The sequence below is a fragment of the Phaethon aethereus genome (assembly GCF_964289735.1).
Source record: "Phaethon aethereus genome assembly, chromosome: 8".
Classification (NCBI taxonomy): domain Eukaryota; kingdom Metazoa; phylum Chordata; class Aves; order Phaethontiformes; family Phaethontidae; genus Phaethon; species Phaethon aethereus.
Window position 1 is genome coordinate 12,065,276 of NC_138584.1, and position 17,747 is coordinate 12,083,022.

A 17,747-nucleotide genomic window follows, 5' to 3' on the forward strand; every position below is an offset into this window, starting at 1 on the left:
TCAGTTCAGCAGCGCTAAGCATGCTGATGCTGGATGAGGAGTGCATGAGAACATTTCTATTCAAATTGTAGAGCTTTTAGATATTTCCTTATGTCTGTCTGCCTTGTAGAAGCGAGTATTCCACCTGTCCCTTGAATAGTCTCCTAAACACTAGGAAAAAAGTGCTACTTAAAAACTTCATGTTGATAAAGCAATAATCATACCAAGTAGCAGTGCATGTCTCCCCCATGGTACAAGTTCAGAAGTACGGGACATGTATGGGATAAAATGTTTTCATGCTTTCCTGTTCATAGCTTTGCTGGGATTTCTTTTAAAACTAGTTGGTTTTGAAGTTATATAGACAATATTTTAACATTCCATATTAAAGTGAAATGGAAGGGAGACAAGGGGTGAGATACAGGAAGGCGGTGAAGTGGGAGAACAGAGACAGCAGGCTGCTCTGACCACATGCCGCAGGCTCTGGACCGCAGAGCTGCCAGTTTCCTTCCCCCACGCTTGGCTTTTGATGCTGGCTTTTGTTCTCCCTTGGTGTAGTTTTATACCTAAAGAACATAATCTGTATGACCATTTCTACTTAATTATGCTCTCATCACATAATGTTTAAAATAATTTTCCCTGGTTAGTTATGGTTTGCTCTTCATCACTGCCTTGTCTCCTTCACTGCCTTCCTCCTTTGCCTCTGTCATGACTCTGCTTTGCAGCCTGGTGTATGTCCCCCTCCCTACAGTACTTCTTGGGCCTTTTCCATTTCTGCATTTCAGGTTTGTTTCTGAAGTTTTATTTTGTCTCTTGGTTTTTGCCAGGAGACTGGTCCTGTTATTCCTGTGCTTATTTAAATATATCTTCAAATTTTTCTGCCTACCAGGTAAGTACTCATTACTTGCAAGAGGAAAACTATAGCTCTATTGGAAAATCCTGTAATTCAGTTGCTTTTCCTCCTATACATTTGCTAGAACCTGAATATCAGGGTGTCTTCTCTCATTTTGGTCATGTAAAGAAGAAATTTTCAAGTGTGGCTTTGTTTGCTTCCACTTGCATCTTATTCAGAGCATATTTTTAGATGTTGAATAGCACAGTGAGGCCAGTCTTTGGTGGTGTTTGGCACCAGCAAACCTCTGGAAAAGAATTCTTAGCTGATATTCTGATAGTCTTATTTCCTCTGTCAAAACTGAAAAAGAACCCCAAAACTCTTGAAATGAAGCTGCAAAGAAGGAACTTACAATTTTGACACAAACAAATTGTTCAATAAAATTATTTTAAATTTCTAAAATTTGCAAGCCATGAAATATGTTCTAATTTATTTGGAATGACTCAAATGGATGTTTTAACTCTGAGCTGTGTATTTTTTTTCTTAAAACCGCATTTCCCTCTCAATGTAAAAAAAAAAAAAAGTTGACATTAAAAAATAGTCAGTTTGGTATGCAGTAGAGGGGTGTTTAGGAGAGGGCATTCATGTACTGGTGTCTACAACAAGTATTGATCAATGCATGAATATATGAACTGCTGTGATGTCCCAAGAGGTCAGAAATTTGGACTTATACCAGACTTACTTTTCCTGAGTTTCTCAGAGTTCATTTATCAAATTCCAAGATGCACTAAGTGATTCCTCATTTAAAACTGAATTGGAGAACACTGAATCTGAGAGGAGGGTTTAACTTTCTATTTCCAATTAAATCAGTACTCACAAATGTGACTGTGAAAACTACTACTGGTGTTTGAATACAGAAAAGAAGGCTTGTGTTAGAAAATAAGGCAATAAAACTTCTCAGAAGCCTGGTTTATGAACTCCAGAAGCTGATCAAGATCTTTGTGGAGACAATGCTGCATAGAATGAGCAAGAGAGTCTTCTGCCAATGCACACCTCTGGGCTGAACAGAGAGTGCAGTGCAAGGCAGGGAAGTGTAGTGTGCTCCATGGCACGTTTGTGCTTTTATGGTGCATTTCTGCTTGTGTTTGTGTTTGCAGAAGCAGAAACTCCACGTAGTGCTGGGAGTCTGAGTTGTCTGAGGCATGTAAAGGAAAAAAGGCATACGGGGGGGGTGGGTGTGTGCAAAATCTAAGATGTTGTTAATGATGTACCAATTTTTGTGAATATAAAAGTTTGGTGTGAAGTCAGGCTGCAAGGCCATTGCGGTGACGTGAGTTACTTAAATTTTCCTTTTGCATGGAGAAGGCCACAGCTTGGCTATTCAGACCCTCGAGTTATGATGGAAAGCAGACCCTGGCTTTATTCACTCGTGCTGCTGATGTGAGTGCGTTCTTCTGCAGCAGCTCCTGCCAGCGAGGGCCCCTGTTCTCTGTTACTGCTGTTTTGTCCACTAGCAAGCATCTGGGCAGCACTGGGGAGGCAGGAGGCATACAGGAGGGTCTCATCAAATTTGTGTGTTACTGTTCAGGGTTTGTACAGTTTCAAATCTCTTGCCTACTTCAGGGGGGACAAATAGAGTGCTTAAGATAATGGTATTTGCTCGTTTGGGTAGAAGCTAATTTGGATGCTGATGCATTGGTTTGTTTTTTTAATTTGGGCACCTGTGCCTAATAACACAGACACAGTTTGATGCTAAAAGATAGGTCTTCAGCTCCTACTGTTGAAGTAGATGGAGTATGTGGAAGTATGCCAGCTGGGAATGTAGTCTGGATGTTCCTGGTTATGAACAGGAGAAAAGATGTGTGTTGTTGAGGAGTGTGAATAAGAGTTAGTGAGCATAAGCTTTTTTCTCCTTAGATATATTATTCTGAGAGGCATGAAAGGTGCTTTATCACATTACTCTGTCAAAAAAGAAAATCCAAAATGTTAAATAATTTTCCAAGTGGTTTCCCAGAAAAGGGAAGTGAAGATGAATCCAGGTGCTGATTTAGAGGCAGCTGTTTTTACAAGCATTTAAGAGAACTATTGCTTTTGCCAAGTAAAAATAACATAAACTCATGTAAAAGTTGAGCTGCTTTCTATGCTAAGTCATGAGATTATTTTAAAAAGTTTTTCAGTCCCCTAATATAATGAAATATACTCATTAATAAATAGTAACTAGTAGATGAAGCTACTCAAACTTACTCATATTAGAACTTGTTCTGCTATTTGTGTGCATGTTGAAAACAATTTGCTCAGACACAGTGAAATTGGTCATTCATGTAGGTATGGTATCAAAGTAAACTGCGTATCCTTGCATGTTTGCAAGTACGGAGCTCTGGGTATGCAGTGGAATTAAGCTATGAATTTGTTTCATAATGTTAGGCAAAATGTTAAAAGCAAGGTTGGCATTCTCAGAAACATGTTGTGACCTGGTACCATTGCATCAAAGCTACTTGGCAGGTAGACGAGAATCTGTCTGATAGAGATAGATAGATAGATATCTGATAGATAGACCTTATGATGGCTTTAGATTGATCAGTGTTAGTTCACTTGTCAGACTAAATCCTGAGGGGAAAAATCCCCTTGCTATGAAACTTCTCGTAGCCAGAGGAGCCTTGAACTAGCAAGGTAGTGAATCCTGTCAGAAACCCTTTTTTCTTGGCTGCTCTGTTGGATGTTAATAAGTTGTAGTAGGCTTCTGAAGATGGAGGCCATGTGGTGCATGTTCTGAGTGTTGCAGGCAATTGGGGAAACATCAGTAATCAAAGATCCACTGAAAAGTTAAACTTGTACTGCAGTAGCCTGGCCTGTTTGTTACAGGTATAAGACTAAATTTTGACTAAGAACTAGACCTTCATCTTAATATAAAAAAAATAGTTCTCATTTATTGTAATGCAGGTCTTAAAAGCTTTTCTCCATAGTCTACAGTACAAATGATACCAAAAGGTATTGTGTAAGAGTAGCTTTACTGGTTGCGTTATTCTTGAACAGCAGTAATGAAAACTTTTCAAAAGTTAGATTTAACTTCAGAACAGATGCTGATGTCTGTACCTTGTACTGAGCTGATCCACATACCTCACAAAATCTACATTGCATGTGCTGGGCATGCTATAGGTACCTCAGCTACAGCAACAAACTAGCAGCATCAATATAGCTAACGAGGAAGATTCATACATTGATATTTTTGTTCCTTTTCGTGGAAGACATGCAGCATCTTTTTTGGGAACAAATTGCCATTGAGGGTACTGTGATTTTCTTTGTTCTCATTTTATGTTTCATTTGCTTTTCAGGTTTGTTTTCAGTTTTCTTATCTTGTTTCCTAGTTTTTGAGATGATGTTTTTGTCATCTCAAACCCCTTCAGAAGCTGACAACATTACTTTCCTAGAGTGAGATTTTTCCTCTTCCTCCATTGCCTCACCCTCCCTCCTTCAACTTCCATTGTCATGTCTTTCTCTTGTTGATGTCTCTTGTCTTTCCCAAAACCTCTCTCTCTCAAACCTTCTGACTTCACTGCTGAGGATTACATTTCACACATCTGCTTCAGTTAAGCATTGCTTTATTTCATTGTTTTTGATGCAGTCTCATCCCTGAAGCTACTATTTTTGGTGAGTGCAGCAAGGGAATTTCTGTGCAGTTGGAAATATCTGTGAGCAGTAAAATTAGTGTTTGCCCTATTAAAAGGGGAATATATTGAGGGACACAATTTTAAGAAACATTACAGTTAGTGTGGGATAAACCTACAAGCACTAATGCTTAGCTGTTTCTTTGAAATTTTGGCATTGAGACTTTTCAGTCACTTTGTTTAGCATTCATCAACTTGTGTACATTTTAACTGATCTCTGTTTTAGATTTGAAGTTTAATTTAAAAAATGGAGAAGGTAGATGTATAACTCAAGTTAGTCTGCTGCTGGATATGGACTATAACTTCAAAGCATTTGCTCCCAACTTCTGTTCATAGTGAAACTTGTGGGTTTTGTTGCTGACCTGAAGAAAGTTTTAGGTATTTGAAATGCGCCCCCCCCCCCCCCCCCCCCCCGCAGTTGACCCATGAAAATTTAACTCTTTCCCACAAGCATTGCCTTTCAATGATACCATAATACCTATAACAAACTACTAGGAGAATACTGATATCACATAAGGTTTATCTTTCTTACTGTATGTTAGATAAAACCAGAGTGCTTCTACAATGGCTGCTGATTGCAATATATTTTTTCCCAGTTTTATCTCCCCAAAATGACTTTGTGCATTGACTTCAAAAGCTGTGGGAGCCTGATGTTCATAAAGCATGGCCTCTCTGGTAGCTTACTTTTGTCTAGGAGAGAGAATAGTTTTCAGCATTAGTCATGGTGTGTTATCTAGGTGTTTCTGCTTCCCTTCAGTTGATCTTGCGTTCGTTCACTGTTAGGCCTCTGGTGAGATTGACTGTAATGGGACTAAATAACACTCTGGATATTGTGTTTGGTTTGGACACACCATATTGGACTAAAATGCCCAACTCTATTCATGTGAAGAGCTTCATTGAACTCTTATGTGCTGCTGGTGTTTTTGTCGTGAAGAATTAGGACTGAAATCTGCCTTAGATGAAGTTTGCTACCCTCTTATCAATCTGGGATGTGTTCAGTCCTGTGCCCTTTCACAAATGCCTTTCAGCACAATTCCACACAAAATATTTGGAAATGCCTATAAACCCTATGGAATAAAACTGAGGTATAGTCCTATGTACTCTTAAGAAGCAATAGTAATATCAGAAGTTACTGCCTCTCCTTTGCTCTGCTCCCTTTGTCATGCCAGCAATGCCTGTTGATGTGGCTGAGCTGGGAAATAAGCAGAGGAGCTCATCTGCCCTTCAGAATAACATTTTAAGAAATCAGTCTCTCCCTCTGCAGGTCAATTCTCTGATGTAGTTTATGATATGACCATGAACAGTTGGGTTAGCACAGCTAAGACAGTAGCAAACTGAAGTATAGGGCACAAACAAGTAGATGAAGAGCCCAAGGTAGAGGACAGAAATTTCTGAAGTCAAGTGCTGGTGAAATCCCAAGATAGATCTTAGTATTAAATATAACCAAATGGCTAGTAATAGGTATCTGTGGTTTGCTCTTCTTTATCACAGTATCTATATCTAAAATACATAGTATGATCCCTATCATGTACTTGAACTCAAAATGTTCTTTTAAATCTCCAGAGAAGTGAAAACTGAAGAACAAGTCCCTATCTGAAGAATGACTATTCATATCTGAATGATATGAGCCACTTAACATTGTTAGATATATTATAAAGAAATTTGATTCCTCTCTGCAGTTTAGGTTTGGTGCTGCAGTGCTTATATTAGTATCAGACATGCTGGCTGTTGTGCATCTTAAGATACTGATGCAACAGAAGAATAAAACATTCTTCAAAATGGTACTTGAAGCTTTTTCTTCCTGTAAGAGAAATAGAGTACCTGAAACCCCACAGCTGTATCACAGCATCCATTAATAACTCCTCCTACATGCCCCCCCCCCACCCATAGGGAAGTAAAGCAAATATTGTTTTTCTTAACTAGAGATGGCATCATGTCCTAGAGCATAGAGTGCCTAAGAAGTACCTCTGTTTTATATTGGGGAGGGGGGCGCGGAGAAGAGGGGGAACAACTTTGGGCAGGACGGACCAGGGACATAGAGCTGTTACAAGATCTGGTTCTGACTCTTTCTTTTTTAATAATATGGGCATAACACCTAATACGATGTTGTGCCTGGTACAGAGGTGAGGAGTTTTTGATCTTTGCAATTATTCTCATGTTCAAATAGTTTTGTATTTGTTTTGCTTGTATTCAAATACTTCTGTGTTTTACAATGTTAATAGGTGGCTGGCTTGGGGGGAAAAAAACATTGACCTAAATAGATGTGTGTTGTAGATAAAAATGAAAATGCAAAGGAGAATTAATTTTAATTGAACTACTCTTAAGTGTCTTGTTTGTCTGCCTTTTCTGTCTTCTGACTGATCTTTTAGATGTTAAGCTCTCTGAGGTCTGGCTGGCTTAGTTTTGTCATAGGCAGTGTGAGGATAGCACCAGTTTCAGTGCAAAGAAGGATAGGATGTCAGTCAGACACTGACTAGCACAGTTGTTGTGTTTGTACTTAATAGTAATAACCTACAAAATACATTAAAAACATTTAGGAAAAAAAAAAAGAGAGGAATCCCACTTTCCCTTGGTTGCACAGTCCTGCAGTGGCATTTTGGAAGTGCAGTACTCTTTCTGAGGGGAAAAATATATACATAGATAATATAACCTGCAAGCTGCTGCATGTTCAAGGGAACAAAGCTAGAGCATAATGAAGCAGTAGCAAATAAAATTAGCTAGTTTCTCTCATTCATTTTGTAATTTTCAGTATAAGGATCTAGCTCAAAGAGAATTAGGTACCAACATAATGAGAACATAAATCTCACTTTGTATTTTCTTTCACTACAGTAAGTGTAGCTATAGATATATATTTTTTTTTTAACCTAAATGAACAGACTGGTAGGGAGAGAACCAAACCACTCTTACCAGGTTTCTGTAGTAGAAGTTGATAGTATTGCCATTCCCATTGCAGGATGTCTTCCAAGTATAACTTTTTTAACCCTGTATCAGAGATGATGATTTTTAAAAGAAGAGTGGAAGACAGAGTGGAGGGGAGTTATGCCATCCTGTGTATCTTTTTGTAGTGTTGAAGGTAAGTGCAATGCTCTTCTTATGGACTGATCCAACCCCTTGTCTCTTGTGGTACAGAAGAGACATCTCTAGAGTGTGAGGTTTGAAGATAGGCTTGGGCTTTTGTGAGCCACTGTGAGCAAGCTGGAGGATAATTGCATCAAAGAGAATAGCACACTTCTCTTTGCACTGCCCACTGTAGCAGGAGAAATTTTTTTTTCTTGCAGAGCTTGAGGGGACATACAGTTTGGATTCACCCTGATATAAATATCCTTATCTTCAGTGATTGTGTATTGGAGTAAATTCAGTTCATGGTTCAAGTGTGACGTGGTGTCATTCATCAAAGCCACGCTCTAGTTGAATTTAGAGTTAATGGTTAAAGTAAATTCAGAAAAGGGAGAAGTGTGGCAGTGACTGGTTCACTCAAGACAGGAAGAGAAAGATCTTCCTCTGCTTTTAGTAGAAGAGAGGAAGAAAAGCTCAATTACAGAGTCTTCTCCAAATATCTTTATTGCTAATACAGAAATTGACCAAAAAAAATTGTTTAAATATTAAAGTGAAATAATACAGTGGGAGTGAAGAAACCACATGTCACTTAAACTCCAGGATGCATACCCAAAACAATATTTGAGGTGCAATCAATAATGAATATGAAAGCAACTCATTTCCTTCTAAAACATTTGTATGCTAATTTTAAACATCCAAGGTCAAGAACACCCAGAATCTATACATAGTTTACAAACTGGTGGTTGCAGTTTAGAGAATCTGCTTGTTCTTTTCAAACATGTAAAAATAGGCTTTTGAAGTCTGCTAAAGGACAGTGGCAAAAGAAATGTAACTTTGAAAAACACACAACATTGATTTATGTCCATTCCTATTAAAAAAAAAAAAAAAGTCTGAAGTCTGAACTCCTTTGATAAATCTCACTGTTATGCCATCAAAGATTTTAAAATGGATGCTTATATTTAGGAAAAAATTCAGATTATATTAAAATGCGCTGTGTAAAATGCTGGAAAATTGCTGTTTTGTCCTTGATTGCTTAGTGTTATGACCCATATGAATTATGGAATAAAAAAAAGGGGGGGGAGTATCATCAATAAGAGTGCTTACAGAGCACTGAAGGTGAGCACTTGATCAAAGCTGAATACGGTTTGATACAGTAAGATGCTGTTTGTAAGTAGAAGTTATCCTTATGAAGTTTATTATGAAGGGAACTGGAATGATTTAACAGGACCTAGGTTTTGCAGTACTGTCCTAGGCATATCCTTTCATATTCCTTTGCCCTCCATGCAAAACCTGAAACATAATAAATGCTCCAGAAAGGACAAAATCGTATTTTATTCTCCATCTTTTACAAGGATAGTATGCTTGAAGGCAGTCTGCACTCATGCCGTTAGCAGCAGTGTTCGAGTCCTCTGTTTATACCACAGAAGTGCTTGGAAGTAAGGTTGTAATTCTTTAAGCAGCATCTGAAAAAACCCAACCAAACAGAACGAGCCAAAGCCAGACCTAAGGCCGCTGAAGGCATGGTGAGGGCTGGAAGGTTTTCACAGAACCGAACCCAGCAGCTGCAGGCAGGAAGCGGCTGCTGAAACTCCCTCCCCCCGTGCTTGCTCTGGGGAGAGCCTCGGCCTTTTGGACAAAACGGACCCAGAGGTTGACAGGACTGTGCTGCTTGTGCGATTTGGACTGGCTGAGTTCCTTATAAGAGCAAAACTGCCCAGGGAAGCTTTCATGCTTTTGGACTAGCAAGTAGCCTTGTCACTGACTTAAAGTTTTTTTTTGGGGGGAAAAAAAAAGATTTTAAGCACAACTTTTGTTTAATGTGTATACATTTGTGTCCATAATTGGATACGGATTATTAAGACTTGCTCATTATAGGCCTATTAATAAGGCATTGAGTTTTACAAATTTCCTGGAGAGCATTCAGTTTTATTTCTCCTGCTCTCGCGCGCGTGCCCTCTCTCGCTCTCGCGCGCGCTCTCTCTTGCGCTCTGGCACGCGCGCTCTCTCTTTTTTTCTGGTAAGTAATGTTTAGGAGTTGTGTGTGCAGTTACATCTGTCAGTCCGGCTATTGCAATTATGGAGTTTGAGTGATCAGAGGTATCACTCCCTATAAAAGGGATAAAATGTTAAAAATGTTCAGTACGTGAAAGGAGTGGAGGAGTAGTTTGGTAAGTGAGGAGTCCAACCTGCCCTTTGCTATTGCTGGAAACTACATTAATGCTTTTATTTTAATGACTGTCCTTGAGAAAAACGCTATAGATACTTTACATCTGTAATGTAAGTATGTGACATCAAGTGTTGCTTGGTATAATTTAGAGATGTGAAAAGAAAACAACAGAACTTTTCACTTTTGGGTATTTCTAACTTACTGTCAGATGTTTTATTTTTATTAAAAGGGGAAATATGCCCAGCCTTAACCTATCCTTTTGGACATCAGGTCGTCTGTCCTCTTCTATCTTCCAGAGTGTTTTTTTAAAAATTACTCTGTCTCTCTGTCTCTGCTTGCCTTCCTACTGCCAAACTGCACTCCTCACCTCTCCTTCTTACAAGGCTTTGGAGAAAATGTTGTGTCTTTTCTAGTTGTTGATTTCCCGGAGCTTTTGAAGGCCCAGCAGTTTGCATCTCTATAGTTAGCTTTGTCTACAAACGGAAAGGGGCAACACCCAGGAGGGTTTTTGTCTGTTTGGAGAAAGACTTTCCTGCCACTTTATCCGTGGAGACACTGGATAAAATTGATACAGGATGAGACTTCCCTAGGGCGATGCATGTGTGGTATCCCCTGCCCAGGGGGGCAAGAGTGGAGGTACGCATGCTTCCCCCGGCAGCACCTCTGAACTCTCCTCTCGGGTTCTGTCTTCAGAGGAAACCTGTATGACTGCCAAAACCAGCTTTTACAGCAGTGGTGTTACCCTTGCTCCCTCTGCATAAAAGCATTTGGCACCTGGTTTCAAACTGTTTTTCAAAGTTGCTGGCAGGCTGTCAGTCACAGAAAACTTGGCTTGGGGTTGTGAATTTCTCTGCCATGGTTCCCTGGGACAGTTGGGCTCTTTTCCTTACTGCTGAGATGCCAGCGCTAAGCCTGGATGGGAAAGAAGGATGGAGTAGTCCTCAGGTGTATTTCCTGAGGATGTAGCCTAGTGGAAATGGAAGAATGGACATCCACAACGAGAGCTGCCAGACTCAGGGTAGCTGAGGGTGATGTCAGTGAGGAAACAGGCGGCATTCTGCAGCTGGTGATTACCCCTGTGGAAAGTAAATTTATGACTTTCCTTTGGATTCCAGCTATCGGTACTCTACACCTAAAGCTTAGATTTCATCACTTGAATGAGATAAAAATCAGTATTCAGCTATATGTGAAGCTTTGTAATCAAAACTAGACTATTACATTTCTACCTGCTGGAGGTCTGCAGGCTGTCGTGTTCCTAAGGAAATGTTGGTGTGGGCGACAAGGCTGTGAATTCTTTCACATGTTTGTCTGTATGGCACAGAGTATGCCATAGCAGTATTTAGTAGAGGCATATTTGCATAGCTGTTATTTGAAATTTGCTGGTTTTTTGTAAGGGCCTGTTAGGGGTGCCATTATGTGAAATGAAGGGTTTGCTTTTAGGCCATCTTCCCCCCTCCCCCCCCTTTTTTTTCCCCCCTCTTTTGTCTTTTTCTTTTCTTCTCTTTTTAATGACTTCTCATTTGTTCTGCCTTTTATGAAAAGCCCACATCCTTTCTCCTTCCCTAGAGGCTTGTGGTTTGATTAAAACTAACCTGAACCAACACAGAGTACTAACACTTATGATACCAGAAAAAGACAGATGGAGGGAAAATGTTCAATTTTACTTATGAACACCCTTTCCTTGGAATAATATGCTCATTAGATCAGCAGCTGTGTAATCATGCTGGAGTTGTCTGGCTGTGCGTCCTTTTTAACATGTCAGCCAAGTTAAATGCAAATGTAAATGTAACAGTTCCTAGAAGTCTTCTGGTTCAACAGTTAATGTTGGATTACAGTAAAATATTAAGATATGTTCCCCCCACACCCCCTGCTGTGCCAAATGAAGTTACTGATCCAGGGTTGCCTTGGGCCTGGTAAACTGCGAAGTAACAAATTATAAACTTTCTTTCTTGATAAAAGTCATTTGAGAATATATGTATGTATAGCTATTTTGACTTCTATCTGAGTGACAGAGATGCAAAAAGATGATTTCTTTTTCCTCTTGTTACCCTCTCTTCCCAATCTGATGTATGAGTGAAAACAGTTTAATGAAAACTCACTCAGCATGTGGGCATGAGTTGCAGTTCTGGCTTTGAAGTATGCTGGATATGAGACACTTGGAATTGGCCTCGTAAGAGACTTACCCTAGTGATGCAGGGTGTATATGTCTTTGTTTTCTCTAGGAACATTGGGTTTCTACTTGCTTTAGCTTTTTGTTTTTCGTAATCGGACGGTGTAAGTATATATCCAGATGATTACGATGTACACGTATCTATCTCAGGACTCCCTATCTTTCAATACTCATGTGCATGTATCAAAAAAAGTAGCATGTCAGAAAGTAGGTTGGTATTGGAAATATTTTTCACTGGCAAATAACTGCTTTATGTTATGCTTATCGGTTTCTACACATCTGCTAAATAAATGCACTTCAAGGGAGGGACTAAAGCTAAGTTTTCAGCAAAATGCAACACTCATAGTAAGTTAGATGCCCGGATTTTGAAAAAAAGACTTGATATGTAATATGGTTGTGAATTTTTGGTGACTCTTACAGTGTCTTAGAAAAACATATCCTGATTTAAAAGCATGCATGGAAACAACTGCTTTGAAAGTCTAACCTGCAAGTAAGTCTGCCTAGGTTTTACTGGCATAAACGATGAAACTGTTGCCATCAACAGGTTTTCAGTTTAGGTAAACATCAGAGATGGAAATATAGGCCTAGCCCTGACAGCAGCAGTCAATAGCAAGGAAATATTGCCTGTTACATAGACAGTGAGTTGCAAAATTATCTATTTCTGTTTCTTCTAAAAGTGGAAAAGTACTTTTAAAATGTACTTTGTTCTTTAACTGCATGATTTATTAAGTTCTTTTTTAAGAAACAAGATTAAAAAATGACCCCCACCAAAATAATTAACAAGGCACATTTTAAACTCAGACACACCACTTATGGAAAGAAGTGAAATAGTCCCTCTAGTGTACTGCTGCTGTAAGTATGCATAGGAATATCTGACGTGATCTACTGAAGATCATGGCTGCAGGAAATTACAAAATAATGTTTCGGCAAGGGATATGAAACTGCTTACGTAAACTGGAGAGTCTGACCTGCAACAGTAAGTCAAGTGAAACAATAATAAATACCAAGCCAAAAAAAATCTGCTGTTCAGGTAATTCATGAAGTAAAAAGTTAATGTGTAGTGTGAGACCATTGCTGTTGCCAGCTGTGCCTGAAACACGAACGAGGAGCAGATCCACTCACCGGGGCGTGGGCTTAGATGTGCTTCCTCTTGCAGGGCTGTAGATTTGAATTTCATGTCATATTTTGCATAAACTGGGTATATGCTGAAAAACAAACTTGGATGTTCACATCTTCTTGAAACGAGTGTGGCTTTGATGTGTTGACTTCTAAAGAGATGCTTAACCTCTGTCTGACGCCATTAGTCAATGCAAAGGAGCTATATTGAGGCGGGTGCAGGTGGGGTTTCCTTCTATGCCTGAAAGTTTCTTGCTAGCATCTCCCAATTTCAGGCTGCAGGAGAGTCATAAAAGTTATTGAGCTTTCCATTATGAAGGGATGTAGTCGTTGAAGGATATTTAGGAATAGAAACATTTCATTTTTTTTCATGTGTTGTAGCTAGCCAGAAAATAAATACGAAACTTAGGTGGTATCTTATTTTTCACTGCCTGTTCCTGGTAATAGCATGGTGTGCAAAGGCCCTGCAGCCCATTGTACAGTTGTTTGTTGCAGAGCAGTGCCAGCCATGGAAGCCCTGTTGTTCGGGACTTTGTACAAGCAAGGACTGCTACTTTTGCGCTGAAGCTAAGATTCAGGTTAGCCTTATTCAAAGGTACAGGAGCATCCTTCTGAGTCATTGCTGTGGAAGAGAACTGGGCAATCATTTAGGGTTAAATGGGTAAAATGGATTAAAGCTTTGCAGAAAGGAGGAGGGCAAGGCAAAAAAAAGCATGTGAAAAGCATTAAATTGAATGTTATGGACTTTCATGTGCATGGTACACTGTAATTTTGGAGTTCAGAATTGCACTATATTATAGCTTCCCTCCTGTCAGCTGTATAGGGCTTCAGGCTAGAACTGTTCTGAAAAACTCCCGAGTCTGTCTTTGTCAGTTTGAAAATCAGACATTTTGCTGGTTTTAGTTTGATTGTTTTGATGAACCTCTATTGAAACTCTGATTGTTTTTCTGACAACTCAGCTCACACATAACTGCAGCCTTCTCCATGGACCTAGAAATTTGGGAACCGTTAGGAGTTCCTGCAGTGGTTCGGAACCAAAGAACTGAAATTTCATCTGGAAGGAGAATCTTTCTTTGCCCCACTTCATGTTGGAGCAAATACATTTACACGTATGTGATGTTGAAATAGTGTCTGGACCAGAAGTGGTCGTTTCATGTACAATTACTTGTCTAAGTATTCCTGACATTTTCTCAGAATTCTTTAAAGAAACCACAGCAACAAGAGCAAGACCCCTCAGTAGCAACCGTTCTGTTTCTTGACAGAGCGCTGTTTTAAGCTGTGTTTTAATAGGAATGGTCAATAGGCAAGAATTACCTTCTATTTTATGGAGTCTATATCTGTTTTCAGTTATGTATTTTAATCTTAAATGCACACTGGTGTGGTTAATGGTCTTCAGTTCTTATTTGTTTTGTTCTGAAATAGAACAACAGTGATCTCTGCCCATTACCTTTTCCCTTTTGTGAGGCCAGCATGGCCACACTTCTTCACGTACTTCTGGAGCATGCAGAGTGTCTCTGTTGAGATACTGACAACTGTTGTCGTGATTACCATTTTCTTCTTAGCAGATTATCCAGTGTTCAGTTTTTCACAGAAATCTGCCCACTGGCTTCCTAAGCGTGTTAGTTTGCTCTTTCTGCAGTGCCAGACCTTCTCTGTTCTCAAAGCAGTAAGAATTACTAGTAGTCTTGTGTTTCTCTAGTCACATAGTTCCTTTCTCTCTCCTTTTCTGTGTGTGCAAGTTCTCATAAACGCTTTCCTGGCTTCCTTAGTGTGTGTGGTTTTTTCCCCTTTTTTTCCCCTTCCTTAAATAAAGGTTTCACATCAATTCCTGAAAAGGTTTTTCCTCTTCATTTACAAGTCTTGCTTTTGTTTGTCTGTTTCATAGCTGTAAAATATAATTTGGTAGATACATTTTGAGAGTAACATTTACTAGTTATCTTCCTAAAACGAATAATTTTTTTTACAGATCTTTTCCGCGTTACCTTGAAGCAACCATAGTTAGTTGTTAAGAGTAAGCCATACTAGTTCTGTGTTTGATTATGCTAGATAAGTGAGAATCCCTTTAAGGAAAAGGGTTTGCGTGGGTGGAGTAGTTTGCAAAAGATTTTCTGTGTGCTGGGAAATTAACGCATTGAAACAGGAAAGGGATATTTAGTTCACCAGACTTGCCCCCCTCTGTTTTGATAATGATTATCCACTCTTCCTGTGATTTTTGCCAATCCATGTTCACCCATCTGCCAGAACCGATCATTTTGCTGGCTATTGAATACTCGATTAACTTCCCATAGTGTCTTGTCTCATGTGGCTTAGCAGTCCTTGCAATCCTGCACTGGGATTCTCACAGGTGTGCAGAGGCAGGTTCTTGTGTAGTACAGAAACCAGAACTCCCCTTGCAACAGCAAGACTTTTTAAAGGAGTCTTTTTTTCCCTCCTTGACCTTTGTGAAATAGTTGTGATTTTCTTTCTGGACCGATCTTTCTTTCTGGAAATAGTTCAGATTTTCTTTCTGGAGCTACTTTGTGAAATAGTCTTGACCTAGTGTGAAATAGTTTTAAATTAACTTTATAGTTCATTCAATCAAATTTTATTCACAATTTCCAAAACTTATTCTAGGCTGCATTGCAGTTCTTCTGTTCATAGGGGGATTAATGTGCTTGCACATTTGATTATGTTCATAGTATATTTATTTGTTTTTATTCTTTGACTTTTCTGTAAGGCAAAATGAGATTTTCTGTGACGTTAATTTTTGCAGCAGCTTAAATAAACCCAAAATGTTCCTTTCACAGGAATAGTATAACTTAGTTAATTCTGAATTTTACTCATCTGCATATGGCACCTGATTGATTTTGGAGGCTTCGTAACTTCAGTTTAAACTCTGTAATTGGTGATTATTGTCTGTGGTTTTTACTTTGTCATTCTCCTGTGTAAAGATGTCATTGTCCTTCCTTTGAGAGACGTACTTTTAACTCTGTGTTTTATGGTCAGGTTAGTCTTGTAATTAGAACTTCAAAAATAAACAAAGTTAATTGCAGAGATTATTCCCAAATGCCCATGGAATGTAGCATTGCTATACTGAATTTTGATACCACCAATAAAAACCCTTCTTCAGAAATTTCAATTCAGCTTAATACAGGTTTTAGGTTGTAAAGACCCAACCTGAAACTTCGGGGAAGTTCAGGGGAACCTTGTCGTTGGAAGCACAGCAATTCAGACAGGGTGTCATCTTGGCTCTTTTTCTCTCACTAGCAAATAAGACTTGCCAATCTCATAGTACTCAAAATAAGAGACATTATTTGTGACAAAGAAGACATGCTAGCTAGAGTATAAGTTAGTCTTGGGTTATTACAGCTGATTGTTAGCAAAATAACTCCATGTATGTGACTATATGTACATGTATTCTACCCTTCCTAATGTTCTCCCTCTCTTATTGTATAACCTTGAGTGCTTTCAGGAGGTACTTTCTTAGAATGAGATCTTCCAGACTGCTGCCATCTTCTAAAAATAAACAGAGCTTATGGGCACAAATGTGCAGCTGCTTTAACTGTTTGGCTCATAAGAGATTACCTTTCCTTTGCAAGCCAGTCCTGAAAAGGTGGCTCTCTGCTGATTTGGCGTTTGGCTCCCTCTTCTGGAAAGTGTTTGGAAAAGCTCAAATGAATACTTTTTGGATTTTCTTTCTGGAGCTACAATAACAAAACTATTCAGTGCAGTCTGTAAGACAAAATTAGATTACAATTGCATCCAGATCTGGATGTGGAAAAAGTGTTTAGAAAAGCTCAAATGAATACTTTTCGGATTTTCTTTCTAGAGCTACGGTAACAAAAATATTCAGTGCAGCCTGTAAGACAAAATTAGATTACAATTGCATCCAGATCCAATTGAAAATTGACTGTCTAATTTGTGACATATATGACCTAGTTTTAAATCCATTTAAATTGGCTTTTACTTGTGCTAAAAGAGATTTCCCTTTTCTTCCCTTTGTGCTCCCATCACATCTCCCAGTACAAAAACACTGAAGACCAGCTCATGGGAAATCCATGGAAGTATTTGGTGTAGTCAGATTCTGTGTCTGTTTATATCATTCAGCGTGAAATGGTGTTGCTGATAATTAAACAACAGAGAACAAAATGTTTTGTTGCTTCTGTTCCACAACTAATCACTGGTTTCTGTTTCCTTCTTCTTCAGGTGATAGAAACACTTTCAAAACTTTCTCGCACTCCTATTGCAATAGGGACAGGAATAAGGTATGTTATTGTCCTAGTGAATGGTGGGAATAATGCTTCTTTCATGATGCTCCTTGGAAAAGTTATTAGAGGCACTATAGGCAGACACAGAGCTTTTTAAGAGTAGGTTGGATGATCAGGCAAAAGAAATCGTGTCTTCTGGTTTATCTGGAAATGGATGATACTGAAACCAAGTATTCATCACAGGTCTGCGAGGCTGCATTTCACGTAGATGCTGAGGCCTTGGGCAGGTGACGTTTCAGTAGAAATCCCAGGCCGTTCCTGTTCTCTGGGAGCTGGGAATAACAGTATATGTGACAGAAGTGCTCTGGAAACCCACATCTTCTTTCATGTGGCACCCTGACTGGCTGGAGGCTGGTCAACAGTTGTATCAAGGGAATTTTTGAGCTGGAGCTTGTTTTTGTGGACTGCTCAACGGTCTGGGGCAGTTACCCTTCCAAGCCTTTTAAATGCTTCCCACCTCAGTAAGGGAACAGGCCAGCATCTAGGGAAGAAGGAAATTAAGAGATGTGGGGCTCCT

The 17,747-nt window shown here is 39.2% G+C and overlaps 1 protein-coding gene across 1 annotated transcript in view; it reads left to right on the forward strand.

The window, feature by feature from the left end:
* VAV3 (vav guanine nucleotide exchange factor 3) overlaps window positions 1-17,747 on the forward strand; it is a gene marked incomplete at both ends in the record, with an annotated part of 168,268 nt that overhangs the window by 42,263 nt on the left and 108,258 nt on the right. The window contains one exon of the mRNA XM_082003020.1: window positions 17,169-17,227. Within this exon, the coding sequence (XP_081859146.1) occupies window positions 17,169-17,227 (59 nt within the window). The remainder of the gene's footprint in view (window positions 1-17,168; window positions 17,228-17,747) is intronic.